Source organism: Harpia harpyja, chromosome 5 (genome assembly GCF_026419915.1).
Source record: "Harpia harpyja isolate bHarHar1 chromosome 5, bHarHar1 primary haplotype, whole genome shotgun sequence".
NCBI lineage: Eukaryota > Metazoa > Chordata > Aves > Accipitriformes > Accipitridae > Harpia > Harpia harpyja.
The window spans coordinates 35,959,573-35,976,926 of NC_068944.1; the positions used below are offsets into that span (position 1 = coordinate 35,959,573).

The 17,354-nt window shown below is 39.4% G+C and overlaps 1 protein-coding gene across 1 annotated transcript; it reads left to right on the forward strand.

Moving 5' to 3' along the window:
* The first annotated feature begins 682 nt into the window (after nucleotides 1-682).
* Nucleotides 683-11,837, forward strand: MRPL15 (mitochondrial ribosomal protein L15). The gene is made up of 6 exons (XM_052787732.1): nucleotides 683-838; nucleotides 4,263-4,420; nucleotides 7,091-7,256; nucleotides 7,764-7,887; nucleotides 9,101-9,481; nucleotides 11,701-11,837. The coding sequence occupies exons 1-5, from the start codon at nucleotides 740-742 to the stop codon at nucleotides 9,436-9,438; spliced, it is 885 nt and encodes a 294-aa protein (XP_052643692.1). The 5' UTR covers nucleotides 683-739; the 3' UTR covers nucleotides 9,439-9,481; nucleotides 11,701-11,837.
* The last annotated feature ends 5,517 nt before the right edge of the window (nucleotides 11,838-17,354 follow it).

Consider the following 17,354-nt stretch of genomic DNA (forward strand, 5'->3'; position numbering starts at 1 on the left):
AGTTTTCATACTGAAACTCACAGATTCCTGCAACATGGTTTCCATTTCACCCCTATTTACTCTCAGAACTGGCGAGCTCTTGCGTGGCCTTTTCTCCGGGACGTAATCTGAAGCAGACAATCAACATGGAAGGAGGTTTTGGTCAAACAGGATTTTGGGGACCAAAAGCAGGGTATTACGCTGAGGAGTACCGGCTGACTGTCACAGCGGGAACCGGCCTTCCCGCCCTGCAACTTCTCAGTGGCAGCTTCCCCCGCTCCATCCTTCGCTCTGGTAAGCCTGCGCCAGAGGGTAACTAACTAACTAACTAACTACCTACCTTACCACGGCTGTCTGGTTTTCCAGTAGGTCCACTTTTTAAGGTTAAAGCAGTAAAGGTGATCAAGCACTGCAGCTGTGCAAGGAAAGCCTCGAACAGTAAGGCACTTTCCCAGCCAGTTTCCGCCTTCCAACTTTTTGGATGGGCACAGGGCGCTGCACTCTCGTTAGATCGGTGTTCTGCGCGCCGTCATTCAGTCGTTTTTAGATGCAGCCTGATGGCTTGAAAGGCTTGGCTTTAAAACACTTCGGCTGAGATCTGTGTGAATAGTGGAAAACGAAACGTCGTTTGGGACCGACCCCCGCTGGCGGCGGCTGCGCGACACTGTTGGGAAGACGCGGGAGGTGCGGTTTACGGTTCTGCCGTAAAGCAGCTCGCCCGGGCTGGGCGGTCGCTGCCGCCCTTGGGAGGTGAGCGGACATGAGCGGGAATGGCCGGAGCAAGGCTCTGGAGCTGCTGCGGTCGCTGCCCAGGGTCAGTCTGGCCAACCTAAGGCCCAGCCCAGGCTCCAAAAAGCCGGTGAGTGCCTGCAGTTTGTCGGGTGCGTCGCGGGCATGCTTTCTCTCTGGCGACAGGACTCTGCCTCGGCAGCGGGCACGCCCGGCCCTGGTGGCGGTTGCCTCGAGGGCTGTCAGAAGCCCTTTGGGGAGGCTGCGGCAGGCCCAGGAGAGCGGCCTGGCCAAAATAGGCATGGGAAGGCTGAGGAGTGGGTGGCAGTGTTGTGCGTGTTGGCTCTGTTCTTGTCCTTTGTATGTCTCGTAGCCGGTGTGAGTAGCCCTCCCCACAGAGAATGGGCTGATGAGTGGCCCTAGCTAACCCTCACAATGCCATCATTGGGGGGCAGAGGGAAACAGTAAAAAAGTATGGAATACCAACTGTTTCTGGGATAGAGTAATACATTTGAAAAGGGAAGGTTAAAAGTCTTAAAAGGAAAAGGAATGTGATGCCAGCCCGCAATTCCTGTTATTACTGCTTTCTCGAGAACAAAACTAAACGTTCTCTTCCCTGTCTCCTTGTAGAGTGATAGAGGAGTAAAGAAAAGAAACAGGATGAAACCCACCTGGTTTAGGGGAAATATCAGTGAACAGGGGGATGAGGTTCAAGGGCTAAAGTCTTAAGAATAGAGAATCGGCAGCACCAAGCAGCACTTCCCTGTCAGTGCTTAAGGCTCCTCAGAGATGCCTACAGAGCTGGTGAGTGCTGCGTAGTTGTAATCCCATAAACCTGTGACAAGACAAGAGAATGGAAATTCTTCCCCCCTGCAGCTCTTGGGGTTCCCCTGTAAAGTTACTTCACTTGGAGCTGTGTCCACCCAGCTTGGCCAGGGTCAAGCAGAACTGGAAGAAGCAATCCTGTACAGGACTGGAGTGATGATCCTTAAGCTTTTTCAAGCTAATCCAGCTATTTTCAGGCTTGGCATCCAGAAGTTGTGAGATAGTCTGAACTTGAGGTTTACTATTTTCCTCATAGTGTTTGGTCTCAGCATTTTTTGTTTTTCAAGGTAGCTGTTGGGTTTAGGAAAACACTTTTTTTTTTTTTTTAAATCTTGAAAGTAGAGGGGTTTTGTACGCTCACTGGGTCTTTAGCAAGTAACTTGCAACTCCATCTAGGAAATGAGCATTCTTTTCCCCATGTTACTGCTAACTGTTTGCCTTCAAGTAGAGTTTGTACAAGTGACCTCGGCTCTGTTTCTCTGGTATTTTTCTTTTGGTGTCTGACAGCCTTATTCTGTGATTAATGAAGTTCTCAGATACGCAAATTTGAGAGCATTTGTCTTCACAAACAGAAGTTGCAGCAAAAAAAAAAAGTTTTGATTGGCTCTTCTGACAGTCTAAAATCTGGTCAGTGTACTGATTAGATTCCATTTGTGACCAGATACTGTCAGTGTACTTGTGTTAACCAAAGTCACCGTGTAATCTAGTGTGTGTACAGGCAACTGCCAGAAAGGGTGGGTGGGTCAGCTGTGCCCTCCGTCTACCTCCAGGTGCTCACACCCGCTTTGTATTTTCTACTGCTGCAAGAGGTTGTGCGGTGAGCCAGAACAGGGAACTAAACCAGTTGAAAACTAGTGACAAAAATTAGTTTTCATCTAGTTTAATTCCCTGACCTGTCCAATCCAGAGCCACACAACTGCTTGTGTCAGCACAAGAGGTGCTGTGAGTAAAGAAGCGTAGCGTGTGGGCTGGGGACAAGTCAGCTTCCTCTGGTGGCAGGGATGTCTAGTCCAGCACAAAACTGCACTTGAACTCTATGCTATTTAGTATTAATACAGGTAAGCTATGCATCTTAGGTCAGATGATATTTCAAATTAATTAATGCATTTTTTTCTCATGCATGTCCATACTGACTTTTCCTAGTTTATGTCTTTGTGGTTTTAGGCTAATAATCAAGTACCATGATGTAATGAGCAGTTTTCAGACCTGAGTTTTACTCAATACTCCTTGCTGCAGTCTTAACTGCTTAGAGTGGTTTGTAGGATTAGGGGTGCTTGAAGTTTGGCTCTCTGACTGTTGAATACAAAAAATGAGAAATTGAAGGGGCTTATTGTAGTCTCTTTAATAATGAATTATTTACATTATTATTGATCCAACAGTGACTATGCTGTGATTTAACCAAAGTTAGCTTATAGTACAAATACTGTTTAGAATGTGTTGCTTTACGCGTCTCCCAGCCTGACTGATTCATGCTGAGGAACACAATGGAGAACAGCAAATGTGTGAATTGTGTTGTGCAGATATGAGACTAGTTAGCAACGTGACATTGCTCTTTCCACATGCGTTTACACTCCAGCGAATGTTAGCTTCAATGGGAAAAACTTTGTAAGATCAAATGGATCCATCAAAGTGATGCACAGATGTGATCGTGCCTCTTGGAGCTGAACAGTGAACTCTACCACGTGCAGCACGGCGGCAAGGATTCTGAAGCTCCTGGCTCTATCTTATCCCTGACAAAGCGTGAAGAAATCAAAATGAGCCTTAGTGCTGCACATTTTTTAGTACATGAATTAAATGAAGTCACCTTACACGGAAAACTTGATTAGTTAGGTCAGAGTGAGCTGGCACCGCTTCATTTAATAGTGGTCGCTCCCAGCTGCTCATTTGCTCCCTTGGTTACTGCCTGTTTTGTAATCCTATAGATATTTGCATACCCATGAATAGTACTGAATGGTGCAACTGACCTGGATTTTAAATTTTAAAAAAAAAAAAAAGGTTTTACCTTTGCTTATCTCTTTGATCCCATTCACCATTTGGCTGTGCAAGTGCTTCTGCTGGCACAAATAGGAGGTGAGTGCAAGAAGATTGCTGAACTGCTACTTATGGCTGCAGTGCTACTTCAAAGTGCTCAGGAAACTAATAGCTTACTATCACAGTCTTAATTTAAAAAATAATAAAGGTTTAAAATGCAATTTTCTCTTTTTTGATTTGTAGTCACTAGAAATGGCAACAGTTGCAGACTCTTTGGAAAGTCTGAGTCCGTGAAAAGAATTACATTTGTGCATAGCATATACAGTCTGTTTCCCTGCCCCTTGAAGTAGAATTGATTTTTTTTTTTTTAATTTCTTTTTTCATTGTCAGTGTTCGGAAACTTCTGAGCACTGAGCAACTTGCTCGTGAAATAGGAGAAAATATCAGTAAATTCAGGAAAATTCTCTAACTTGGAGAGTGCAGGTTATAAGAGGTAGGATTAAATACTAGTATTAATTTTATCGCAATATGTGTTCATGTAAACTTTCAGACTCTTTGTGGTGCCTGCCTAGAGCTGTGCTCTGCAACAATCACATTAACTGCTTTTCTGACTATTTTTCCCTGTAGAAAAGAGCTATCTCTTAATTTTTCCTTGAGAATCAGCGTTTTGCTCAGTTGTTTATATCTCTGAGATCTTACGTTTTATAGATATTTATTTCCACAGTAGTTGACTAAATGTATCATTGATTGTTTTCAAGGAGAGAAGACGTGGCCGTGGAAGATATGGAGGTAGGAAGTGTGGTCGAGGTCACAAAGGAGAAAGACAAAGAGGAAATCGCCCCCGATTAGGCTTTGAGGGTGGTCAAACTCCATTTTACTTGGCCATACCAAAATATGGGTTTAATGAGGGACATAGGTAAGTTTCTTCACATTTACTCAGAAATTAATCATTGTCTGCTTTTCTTGGATCTTCCTCCTGAAGCCAAAATCTAATATGCCAAAACAGGCCTAACTGAAAATGAGATATTCCTCTCAGACTATTAGCTTCCTTACCAGCAGAATGTTCAATTTTTTGTGAGATTTTTTTTTTTAATTAATTCACTTATTTTCTGTTGTTTTACAGCTTTGCTTATTTACCCTTTTCTTTGCATAATCCCTCATATGTAGCAGGCTACCCTTCCTCCTACAGCTGAGTGCCTTTTACCTCTGAAACCACTCCTTCATATATGCTTGTTTCTTTCTGCCTGTCTGCACAGCAGATAACTTAGTGAACTGACTGGGAACAGTCCCATTGACTTGAGTGAGGATGTTGGGCATGGAAATGTAATCCAAAGCCTTGCTTTGTTATTTCTCTTCGCTTTATTCACCTTAAGCTCTGATCTGCCGCTAGCCAAACAATTCTGCTTTTCTTCATTACTCTACTTTTTTAGCCCTGCAACACTGGGGTCTTTGTCTGTCTGTACTCCATCTGTTCCATCTAGGATCTTAACAGGCTCTTTGATAGCAAATCTGCTGGATGAGGCCATTAAGTCGTCTTTCACCATTGTTCTCCTCACGCATTCTGCCTTGTTTGACACTTCCGTCCTCTTTTCACATTGTGCTTGTTTGTGCCATGTCCATCTTCCAGCTTTTTAATGTTTAAAATTATTCTTCTAACATGTCTTTTCTCCAGTCACTGTTCTTAGCTGGAGAGCTGTATGCCAGTGTTTTATTAATTTCCTTCACTTACACTGTCAATTACAAAATTTTGATGTTTAAAAATTTTTTGTTGTTTAAAGCTGGTTTTGTTTCCTAAGATAGCATGTATGTTACTTGGGTCACTAACCATTTTGTTGCTTTTAGGTATGGCTATGAAAACTTCTGTACCCATGCAATACTCTTATAGGCAGTAGTAATAAAAACATGCCACCCCTAGCAGGCTGTTCAAGAACGAAAAGACTAATGTGTATTTGTTTGTGAATTGTTAAACTTGCAGTTTGATTTCATGTTTCATTTGCTGATATAACTTCATCAAATAGCTGTACTTTTCTATATTTCCATTCTTTATGCATGCAGTATAACTTACAGACCTGTCCTGGTTATTAAAGGTTTTCTCCGTGAGTCTTACTAGTTTTGAAGTGTGATTCAAACTCTATTTCCAAGTACTGTCATTTTCTCCTGTTTGCTTAAGTTATTAAAAGAGTAAATGAGAAGCACTTTTGATAGCTGAAGACAGAGTGTAGATCTGCAGTCCTACAAAGGAAATGCTGCAGAATGCAGACACTGAGCTTCTTACGCTAACAATGGTCACAAGTTCATGAATAACCAACAGCAAAAATCCAAGCTTCTGCAGTGACAAGAAATTAATAGGGTCTTGCTTTTTTTTAACCACATCTGACAGCGTGTGGAAACAAAGAAAGTGCTCTGTAATTTCTTTTCAATGTTGCTTGCAAAATTTCAATGTCAGGCTATTGTAAATGTTTTTCTAGTGAATATTGTAAGTGCACTTGAAAGATGCTATTGTGGCAGGATGGCAGCATGCTGGACAACGTCTCTGCCTGTTTATCTTCACCTCAGTCTTCTTTCTGCAGTCATGTTCCTCCACTTCTAGCACTTTTCCTCTGTTAGGAACTGTCTGACAGTACAAATTCTGTTGCTTGTCTGTCTTAGTTAGCTTGCCAGTAACAGAGATAAGCTTCTTCTCAGTTTTTCTGCTACTGCTCACAAATTTCCTCTAGCAGTGGTCACACTGATTGTATGAGACAGTTTTGAGCATCAGCATAAATGGTATGCAGTAGGCATAGACACTGGGATTGGGAAAACTGTTCGAAGGATTGGTTTGTGTAGTAAAGTTAGAACTTCATAAAACACAAAAGTAGATTCTGCGGAAGCTGATGGCTATTGACAAAATATTCCAACTTCCTTTGGGGATATGGTTTAATGCGTATTTTCTCAATATTTCTCTTCCTTGGTGATCTTTTGAGGAAGATTCCATTCAGTACTTGTGAGATGTCAGGTACAGTGATAATGGACTAAAAAATCTTGTTGGATAGAAGCAAGCTATGCAGGAGCACATACGGCGTTTGGCTGATAGCCTTTGACTAAATTTGTGGGGGAGAGCGTATATTTGGGTTTGACTCTGTGGGTTTTTTTGTCGAATTTTCTGAATGTATCAGTGAAGCTACCAAACTGGATTCCCTTTGAAGATGGTAGCTATTTAGAATCCTGTTGACTTACCGAGAAATGCTGACACTTTAATTTCTTCATCTTTCTTGCTTCCTTAAACCAGTCAGCAGGTAGAGAGGTATTCTGGAGTAAATTGAGCTCAGCAACAGCAAAATGATTAATGTCATATCGGAGGTGGGGGTGTGTGAGCAAAGCTGAAGGCACAGTGGAATCTTGGGCTGTAACTAGGGCTTGTATTTGCATTAAATTAAAGTTTTTGTTTATGGATAGGTGTGTTTTAAATGTTTACTTGGTAGTTCTAGGAGTAGGTAGAAAATAGAATACAGTGTGGTGAATCTCAGTTGACCAGTTCCTATTAAAGCTTCAATTTTGTAAATATCTCATTGTTTTATTTGGGGTTTTTTTGTTTTCCTCTCCCCAGCCGCAGGCGTCAGTATCAACCCCTCAGTCTTCAGAGGCTCCAGTACTTGATTGATTTGGGCAGAGTTGATCCCACGCAACCGATTGACTTAACACAGCTCACTAATGCCAGAGGTGTAACAGTGCAACCTCTCAAAAGGGATTATGGTGTCCAGCTGGTGGAGGAGGTATGCATACAGGATACTTTTGACTTCAGGCAGGATAAAGCCTTGGGTTTTCAGTTTTTCCATACCGGGCTGTCAGATTGTCCTTCCCATGTTTTGGAAGCATCTTTGCTTCTCTAAATTAGTTTGCTGTGGAATTTTTGTGATAATAAATCCACTAGAGGGCACTGTGTGTTCGCAAAAAAAAAAAATCCAGGATGATGTTTTAAGACCTGAGAGACTACAAAAATGATAGTTAAGGAGCACATAACAAGAGGTCGAACTAGTATTTTAAAACAGAAGACTCTAATGTACTGAAAGAAATGTATGAATATTTTGGAAAGGCAGAGGGTTTTTTTCATTCAACCCAGGTGACTGAGTTAGAGCAATTTGCTTACCTGTCTTAGTGCAGGGAACAGACAAATAATGTTTTGCAGGATTTAATGTTTCTCACAACTTTGCAGAGAAGAATGAATGTTTGTCCAAAAATACTCATTTTAATGTTACCCTAATATGTGTTGAAATTTACAGGGTGCTGATATTTTTTCAGCAAAAGTAAATATTGAAGTGCAGTGGGCATCTGAATTAGCAATTGCAGCCATAGAAAAAAATGGAGGTGTTGTAACAACATCGTTCTACGATCCAAGGAGTTTGGGTAAGAACTTCTTTTCATTTCTGCCTTTTTTTTCTTTTTTTTTTTAATGTGTGAAGATTAAACAATCCAGATCATAGTTTCAAACATAGTTCTTACTGGAAAATAATCCACTTCTATTCTAAAAGCTTCAACAACACATTGTTATACAATTGTTGAACTGTAATGCATCCTCAGTTTTGCTTTTTTTAACCATTCACCTGTTTAGCCCTACCAGTGTTAGTAGTCATTTACCAATCAGCTAGTTAAAGAAATCCAAGTAGCTTTGTAAACAGAGGAACTAATAAAAGATTGTTTCTTTGAATTTTTGTCTTCTAACTTTCTCACGTGTTTAATAACACTAAGAAAATTCAGGAAAAAAATTAGATTTAAAAAACACTGTGGATGTTTATATTTTTAATTTAAAATACTTTTGCAGTTAAAGTGAGGAAATAACTAAGTTACAAGCTCAGAATCATTCCAGTCAAAATGACTATTGTTTTCGGAACACTTTCACTGAAGAACGAGGCTTTGCTTTGCTTGAGGCTGCATCCTGCCTAATATTCATTCATGCAGTTTTTATTGACAATAATGGAGCTTTCATGTATGAATGAGGCTGAGAACAAGAGGAATAGACATTTTTAGTGTGCAAAAGATGTTACCCTGGAGTGATACAATTTCTTTTTTTCCAGTCCAGAAAATAATCAAAATACTAAGGTTAAAAGGATCTGGAATGTAATTTGCCAAATTCAGTAAAACTTGAGGAGGAGAGGATAGTCTCACAATGATTAAATAGGTGTATGTGCCATTGATTCTTTATTTAAAATACTTACAGAAGCACTAAATTTGACATTTGTTGGTACACTGTGTAAATAGCCGTGCAAATGCATTGCTTCTAACCTGGAAGTCAGTCCTTTAAATAAATGGTGGCATTTAGCTTAGTTATTGTGTCTTTCCAAAGTGGACATTCTAAATATATTAGAAGTAATGATTCATCCAGATTGTCACTATAAATATCAGTTAAAACAGAGTTGTTTGTTTGGTTAAGTGAAACTTGTAAACCACTATCTCATTCTCAACAAGATTATTCTTAAGGTTTGGGTTTTTGCTTGATGCTTTTTAATAAGACTATAATAATCTATTTAGCACAAAATACTAAATAAGAAGGTGTCATTTAATGTCTTTAAATATGTATTATAAAGCATAGTATCTAATTTTCTTTCATGTTCACCCACAGAAATTTTATGTAAGCCAGTGGTATTTTTTCTGCGTGGCCAGCCTATTCCAAAGCGAATGCTTCCACCAGAAGATCTAGTCCGTTACTACACAGATGCCAGGAATCGTGGTTACCTGGCAGATCCATCTAAGGTTGCAGAAGCCAGGCTTGAACTTGCCAAGAAATACGGCTATGTCTTACCAGACATAACGAAGGATGAGCTCTTCAAAATGTTAAGTGCACGCAAGGATCCTAGACAGATATTTTTTGGTCTTGCTCCAGGATGGATCGTAAACATGGCAGACAAGAAAATTCTAAAACCAACTGATGAGAGGCTGTTAAAATACTATAGCTCATGAATTCAGGACTGGAGACAACTGCAGGTGTACAGGAAACATCTGGGTATGAAATAATGGATACGAAGTGGTGTTTGTTTTTTTTGAGACTCCTGTGACACTAGACAAAACATAAATTTTTGTTTATGTAATCTTCTGGTGTAGCTCTCAACTTCTTTATTGTCATAATACAGTGTATGAAAAATCTTAACATTTGGAAACAGTGTAGAGTCTGACATAAAGTGTGTGTTCGGGCACTTTCTCTTGCAGTGATTTGCCAGTTATTTTTTCAGACAAAATGTTTCAGTGTTGCATTTATTTCAGAGGATGATTCCAAAGAATAACTTGACCTAATAATTAGTTTATATTACCCTCTCCCCCCAAATTTAAAATCAGAAACATGGCAGTACAAAACTAGTATTAGTTTTACAATCATATTACATAACATTATAACTTACGCTTTAGAAAATGGTATCTTGAATACCTCTAAGAGATAGACCATCTATTTTTAGATGGGGAAAATTAAGAACGACCAGAAACAACAAAGTACAGAGGAATTTATTAACCTCTTCAATTCCATAGCAATGTTTTGGATTTTGCCACTGCCATCAATAGCACTAGAGCTTGAGAGGTCTTGATTTTTGACTTATTCCTTCAGATGGATTTGAGAAAGACAGGGTGTGCAGTTTAAAAGAACTTTCTAAATTTAGGAGAAAAAAAAAAAGATAGCTATCTTAATCATAGAATTGTTTAGGTTGGAAAAGACCTCTAAGATCATCGAGTCCAACTGCCAACCCAACACCACCACGCCCACTAAACCATGTCCTGAAGTGCCATGTCTACATGTTTTTTGAACACCTCCAGGGACGGTGACTCCACCACTTCCCTGGGCAGCCTATTCCAATGCCTGACAAATCAATGGCTTTTATTATTCAAACAGAATTTAAAACTTGTCCAGACACAAATGTGATGTCATTAATAAAAACGCATAGCAGAATCAAGAGTCAAAGAATATTAGACAGTGACAGTAGATTGTGAAGGATGGGGATGTGATGGACAAAGTACGCAATTGGATTCAGTTTTCAGCTTGATCACAGATTGCATATATGACAGTGGACAAATGAATTTAGATGTTGTGAAAAGTTATGAAGAAATTATTTTCATGGGAAACAGTGTTTTAATCACACCAACTTGATACAGTCTTGAAAAATATTTTCCAACAAATGTTTGTTTCGTCAATCTCTCCAGAATACTATACTATTACTATGCAAGAATATTCTAGGTTTCATTCTAGGAAGCTTAGGATTGGGCATTTGGGATGATGAACTGTCGTGGTTAAGCCCAGCCAGCAGCTAGGCACCATACAGCTGCTCGCTTACTCCGCTCCCTCCCACTAGGATGGGGAGGAGAACTGGAAAAAAAGTGAAACTTGTGGGTTGAGATAAGAATGATTTAATAACTAAGTAAAAAAAAAAATGTTACTAACAATAATAAAATAGAATTGTAATGAAAAAGAATAAAATAAAATAAAGAAAAAAACAAGTCACGTACAATGCAGTTGCTCGCCACCTACTGACTGATGCCTGAGCAGTGATCTGCCCCCCCGGCCAACTCCCCTGTTTATATACTGGGCATGAAGTTCTATGGCATGGAATACCCCTTTGGCTAGTTCGGGTCAGCTGTCCTGGCTATGCTCCCTCCTGGCTTCTTGTACACCTGCCTGCTGGCAGAGCATGGGAAACTGAAAAATCCTCAACTTAATTGTTGCTAAGTAGTGCTTATCCTGAAACATCAGTGTGTTATCAACATTTTTCTTGCACTAAATTCAAAATACACTGTACCAGCTACTAAAAAGAAAATTAACTCTGTCCCAGCTGAAACCAGGACGTGAACCAAGCAGTAAATTAGAAGATGAGCGAGGAGACTAAGTTAATCTATCAGAACTTGCTCTGACTCCTCAGAAGTTAATGGGATGCTTCCTAATTACATGAACTTTAATGGAAGCTGAATTTGGCTTTAAAATAAGGATAATTTTGTTATTAGGATGCAGGAAATGGTGCGGAAGACCAGAACACAAGAAGAAGTCTTGCTTTCCAATTTTCATTTGCCTTGGGAAATGCTACTTAAGGTTTTCTGTAGCTGCCAAACCATCCCATCTCCCAGGGAAAGCCCTCTGAGTGCCAGAATCTCCTGTTTGTCCTGTATAACACCTGTATTTCACTGGTGTGCCTCAGGGTTGGAGGGGGTGAGAAAAAAAAAATTTAAAAGATCTTCTTTTTCTTTCAGAAAATACCAAGAAGTAGATGAATTTTGTTGGTGTTTGTCAACCAGCCCAGATTTTTGCTTCACTCAACAAACTGCCTTGTCAATTAATATGAGCATCTGTAATCACAAAACAAAATAAAACAAGTTTTCTATTCTCATGCTGTTTAAAGAATCTGAAATACAGAGCTTAACAATGCAAAGTCACTAATTTTTGACAACTTATGCTTCAGCTTCTATTATTCGTTGTTAATATGTGTTAGATGCTATCAGTAATGGTTGTTCTCCTGACTTGTGGTTTAAGTATAGGTGAAACAGCAAAACAACACCAATATAAAATTGGATTGTGAATAGCAGGAATTTGGTCTTAGTGGCGTTAACATTCATATTTTATAAGGTGCACAACACTTTTTTGGCACATTGAGAATAATACTGTGTGCCAAAAAAAGTATAGCTAGTGTTAACTTGAATGTGTAGTAAATAACTTTCTCACTTTAGATGTATCCTGTTCTGCATCCTGATGATTGTTGGTTTGGAACCTTAAATGACAAGTAATACTTTTTTTTTTTTTTACTTTTTTTTTTCTTTTTGTTATTACAATACTACTGCCTCCATTTGTGAAGGAGTTGGGGGGGGAAGAGTATTTATTGCCTTCCCTTATTTGTGCCATAATGTTTCTGTTTTTATGAATCAATTCACAATTGTATTTTGTGGAGGTGGTGGTACTCAACAGGAAAGCTACTTAACTGGAAGCAAAGAAGGAAGTTAGTCATATTAGTGAAGACCAGAAGACAAAAGTGTTTATGTATCATTGTGTATTTTTGGGAGGAGAAGGGGGTGGGGGCAACTTTGTTTCCACTCCTGCTCTTTGTATTAAAATGAACAAATTGCTCTTGGCAATTTTTTTTTTCTAAATCAACTTCTTTGATATACACACGCGTGCACACGCTCGTTTCTGTAGGTTTCTAAATGGTTTTCAGGTGAAAGGGTAACTTGGATAAAATGATAACAGTGAAAGAAAGAATGAAAACAGGAAACAGATGTCTGGTGACGTTGAGGGATTGGATAGCACTTATTCAGTGAACGACGTCTTAGTCACAAGGCAGCTGTATCCTGGCTCTGATACTATAACGCTACAAATACCTTGGAGCCAAAACAGCCACGTTCCACAAAATCCGGTCATTCTGCTTTATAAAGGTGATCTTTTATCATCTTATAATTGGAGAGGGCAAAAAGGGCTGTATGTTGCTTTATTTAAAATATGCAACGCTTGTCTTTTTTTCTTCTGTTTACAGTAGCTCGTATTTTATAATGGTTGTTCTGATTTTTATTTACTAGTGAAAAAAGTGACAAGGCCATAGAGGATTTCCTGTTCATTTTATCTCATCAGGAACACAAGTCTCCTGGCAACTGAATACAGAATTATCAAAAGCACAAATAAGTTATTGACAAGGTTTCTAATAAATCCATAATAAACAGCCTTCCAATGGACTGTTGTTTATATGAGGGTCAGGTTCACTGATGCAAGGCTCTAAGCCAGCACTGGCATCTAAGGCCACTCTTTTTACTTAGGAATATGTACCATGTTTTCATGTTCATAAGATAAATGATTGCCTTGGATATCCTGTTTTGATAGGGGTTTTTCATATGCAACAATGTATTACACAGCAAGAAGCACCCAATCTGCTGTAACCGGAAAAGCATTATCAGGTAGCTGAGGAAAAGAAGTGTTATTTTTGCCATAAAATACTGAAAGCCATGTCAATTTTTGTCAACGACATCATACTTTTGAATGGTTCCTTGATAAAACTGATTACATATGCGAGACTGAAATCAAAATAAAGGCCTTTGAACGAGTACATACCTTGTATCATACCTTGATAATTAGAAATCACCTGTTTCTTAAGAGAGACTCTACTAACAGCAGCCAGTCAATACTATACTTACAGGTGGCTGACTGCAGACCCGAAATGAAGGAGGTTAAAATATATGCATTTTCCCTTTTAGTTACATGTACAACAACATCATGCTGGCTTTTAATTCATTATACTTCGTATTATAGTACTTGTGTTTAACAACCAAAAGTTCACTGTGCCATTCACCGACTTCCAAAAAGGAATAAATGAATAAATCAGTGGCCCTGATCTGAATCTTCACTGGCAGTGTGCCAACATTGTTTTGACATACAAGCATAATTGATGTTAGTGCTCCAGGAAGTCATATAAAAGTGATCAATTATGAAGATAGCTTCCCATTGCTATTTTATTATTTTCTGTTTTATTGCTAAAATTTAAAATGCTGATACAAAGGTAATTTTGCACAGTTGAACACTCACATGTTCTGTAAAAATTTGTCTCTTAATTTGAAATCGTTGCACAAGTTCCGTATTTTAAATATTTAAGTGTTATATTTACACATCGCTAAAATAAGAAAGATGCTGTGTCTGTCCAAAATGGCCAGTTTAATATTCCACATGCAGATTTATTTCTTAAAATTTCCTCATAGGTGATCAGATGGGAATAGTTTTGCATAACTCACAGTCTGTACTTCAGTTTATTGTTATGGTTTAGTTTAGGAAAAGATGTAGTTAGAAGTCCAGGTGTGACAGAATTCTTACCCATTAGAGGAAAATTACAAACTTTTTAAGCTGCTTCACCTCCTAGCTCAGGTGGCCTGTATTGGTCTTTTGTAGCAAAAATATATGGCATTGCCTGAACAATTACTGGGTTCTCAGTGGAAGCAAACTATCCTCAGATCTATTCTGTCTCCTTTGGTTAATATTCCCTCTGTCACATCTGCATCTTCCCGAGGTCTCTTCTCACTTCTCCCGTTGTAGTGGTGGGAACTACAGGGCTCAATCATTCTCACAGTGTCATCCTGTCTGGCCCACTCTGGGTTTGAAAATCTGGTTGTTTTATGTGCCTCTGGAGCAGGAAAAGTGTTGATCATTCCTGCATCTGTTTATACGAGGGGGTTTTTCGTGGCTTGAGTTTCCTGGACTGGTGTTGCTTTTGTTGTTAAAAATGTCAACAGCAATGTTGTTTACTTGTTAACCTTGCAGATTCCAGGACACACGCCGACCGGGTTGGAGGGCCCTTTGAGCAATGGATTCGGAGTTTACTCAGAGTTAAGGAGCACTCCCTAGAAGGGTGTCTGTGCACTTAACTCAGAATTACACACACTAGATACAAGTCTGAATGGATAGGCAATTTTGCATTCAATACATCAATGCCCCAATCAGTCTTCTTGCACTTTTGGAAACCCAGCCTCTGTAAGATTCATTCTGTCTCCTGATAGGATTGTCCTGTCTGGTCTCTAATCTTTAAATATGGGCAGGTTAGCCTGAAAGTCTGCCGTTTCTTGATGTTAATATTTTTATTGTTACTCTTTGGGCAGGTGATGACAGCTAGAGGTTTGTGTACATAGAGCAGCCTGTGAAAAATAAGTTGATGTGTAAATTTACAGTACCCTTGTTCTCTATGGATTTTTTTTGTGATGCTGGTGTAGTTTGCCTTGCTCCCAGTGTGGAGTACCTTAAATTAAGAAAAGAAATTCACTCTTAATATCTGACAAGGGAGATACTTTCTTTACTTTGTTGAATGTAGCTGTGGTTCAGAGCTTCAAAAGTTGGAATCCAACTTCCCTATAAATTTAGTATAGTGACGTATTGTCTTAATTTCAGAATTAATGCAAGTCTGAATTTACATTGCTCACATGTAGACAGTTGTTGAAGCTCATTTCATAGTCACCAGTAATCTGATTAATATAGTCAGTGGAGCCTGGAGAATTACTGTGTTTAGCCTGAAGCAGACATCTGAGCAACTAAATTGCACTGTGGGCTCCACTAACTGTGACCATAGTTTTAACATATAGCACACTTGTATACACCCAAAACTTAAGTATCTGGAGCTGAATCCCACTCTGTGTTTTCAGTGACCCAAGATGCTTGAAGCTGATGGTTGGAAGTTCTCCTTAGGGATCCACATATCACCAGTGTGGATTGCCTAGCTCACCATTGGGAAATTCTGAAGCTTGATGTACTAGGTTGTATTTGTCTTTGAAAATAAGCATGCTGATTTAATAAAAAACAAGTCAGAGGATATCTTGGAACCACAAGAGGTGAAAGGCTGGCAATCAGACAATCAGCATTATTTTACAACTATTGGAGACTGCAGCTTTTCCAGGATACAGAAATCAGTGGTACCCCCACCTGGAAGCCTTTGACTCTTTCAAGGTGGATGATTCCCAGTTCCCAGCCCTGCACTGGTATTGCCATTCAAAATTTGCCTGCCTACCTTCTTTGGCCCTCATGTAATATGTTGCTGATGTTTGTGCTAACTCTAACGTATGTGTTTCCTCTGTAAGCGAAGCATGGAAATTAAAGTCACCTGAATTTTCAAAAGAAAAAATGCGTGAGGAGAATAGTACCACTCTGAGGTGTCTGCTTCAGCAAGTGATGCTTGTAATAGAGAAGGTGACTGAGATACCTAAACACAAATGTTGTCTCGCTGCTCTCTGAGAACATGCAGTCCAGTGCATCTCTTAGGGTCCCCCTCTACAACTACTGTGATGAATTGTGTTGTTTGTGTAAAAGACAGATTTGGGACTGATCCTTCTGCAGATTTGGACTTGCCATTTCTCCTGTTTTCAGTGATTTCTGGGTCCCTGAGACCAGAAACATAGATGTGTTTTTTAGTGCACAGGCAATAATTTATCCCTTCTTTTTCTTTTTTTTTTTTTTTTTTTTTTGGCAAGGCAATTGCACTAATCACCACAGCAGGCAGTCTGGTTATAGGCCATGTACTAGGCTTGAGACTGTTCCAGTCAAAATATTATTCTACTGGTTTTATGTTGGACTTGGCTGTGGTGACATTGCTGCCGCCCTGACTTCTAGGACTTGTGAAATGTCTGGGCTAATTGTGACTTTGTTGTTGGGTTTTGTTGTTATTGTTGTTACTGGAAGGCTCCAGCCCTTCCACGTTCACCATTAAAGACAGGTGTTTACTGTGGAATGATCGTGAGATGAATTACCATAGCAAGGATGTGAATGTGTTGCAAAATTCTACCTGGATCAATTTTTCCACACTCATTTGTATTTATCTGAGGGAACTGAAGCACTGGGATGCTATGATTTTGTCTGTCTTTGTTGTGGAGAAACTTATCTGTCTATTAAGAGAACCGAAAAAGAAAATGGAGGGTAAAACCCTGTCAAGTAATTTTTGCTGCATCTTGTGAAAAGTGCATGGTTTCCTAGTACGAACTGTTGCTCTCAGCTGAGCTGAATGACTTTGCTTGCAGCTTATTAGGACACTGCAATGGCAGCAGACCACTATGGGCACTGACATGCAGCTATGGTACTGTAGTTGGCCCTAGCAAAAGAAGAGATCATTTGCACAGACTTGGGAACATGAGAATCAAGGTATGAAAGTCTCCATCTGAAGAGATTCCAAAATCAGGAACATACGAGTATTCTGCAAACACTACTGAAACTCCACTGCATATTTAATTACTCTTTGTTTTTGCTGACTGTACTGTTATGGACTGTAAGTATTCAAGAAATTATTTAAAGAATACATTTTAGGTTTTCTTTGTTGTCCTTAGCATTTTCAGCCCTGCAGGGACCTCGTTTCCAAGCATTGTTCCTGTATCCAGCAAGGCTAGAAGCAAATTTAAGAAGT

Bases quoted from the DNA above. Each gene is read 5' to 3' on its own strand.
- MRPL15 (XM_052787732.1), top strand. From the start codon at position 740: ATGAGCGGGAATGGCCGGAGCAAGGCTCTGGAGCTGCTGCGGTCGCTG. The intron at 4,421-7,090 runs GTAAGTTTCTTC...TCCTCTCCCCAG, and splicing joins GGGTTTAATGAGGGACATAG to CCGCAGGCGTCAGTATCAAC. The intron at 7,257-7,763 runs GTATGCATACAG...TGAAATTTACAG, and splicing joins GTGTCCAGCTGGTGGAGGAG to GGTGCTGATATTTTTTCAGC.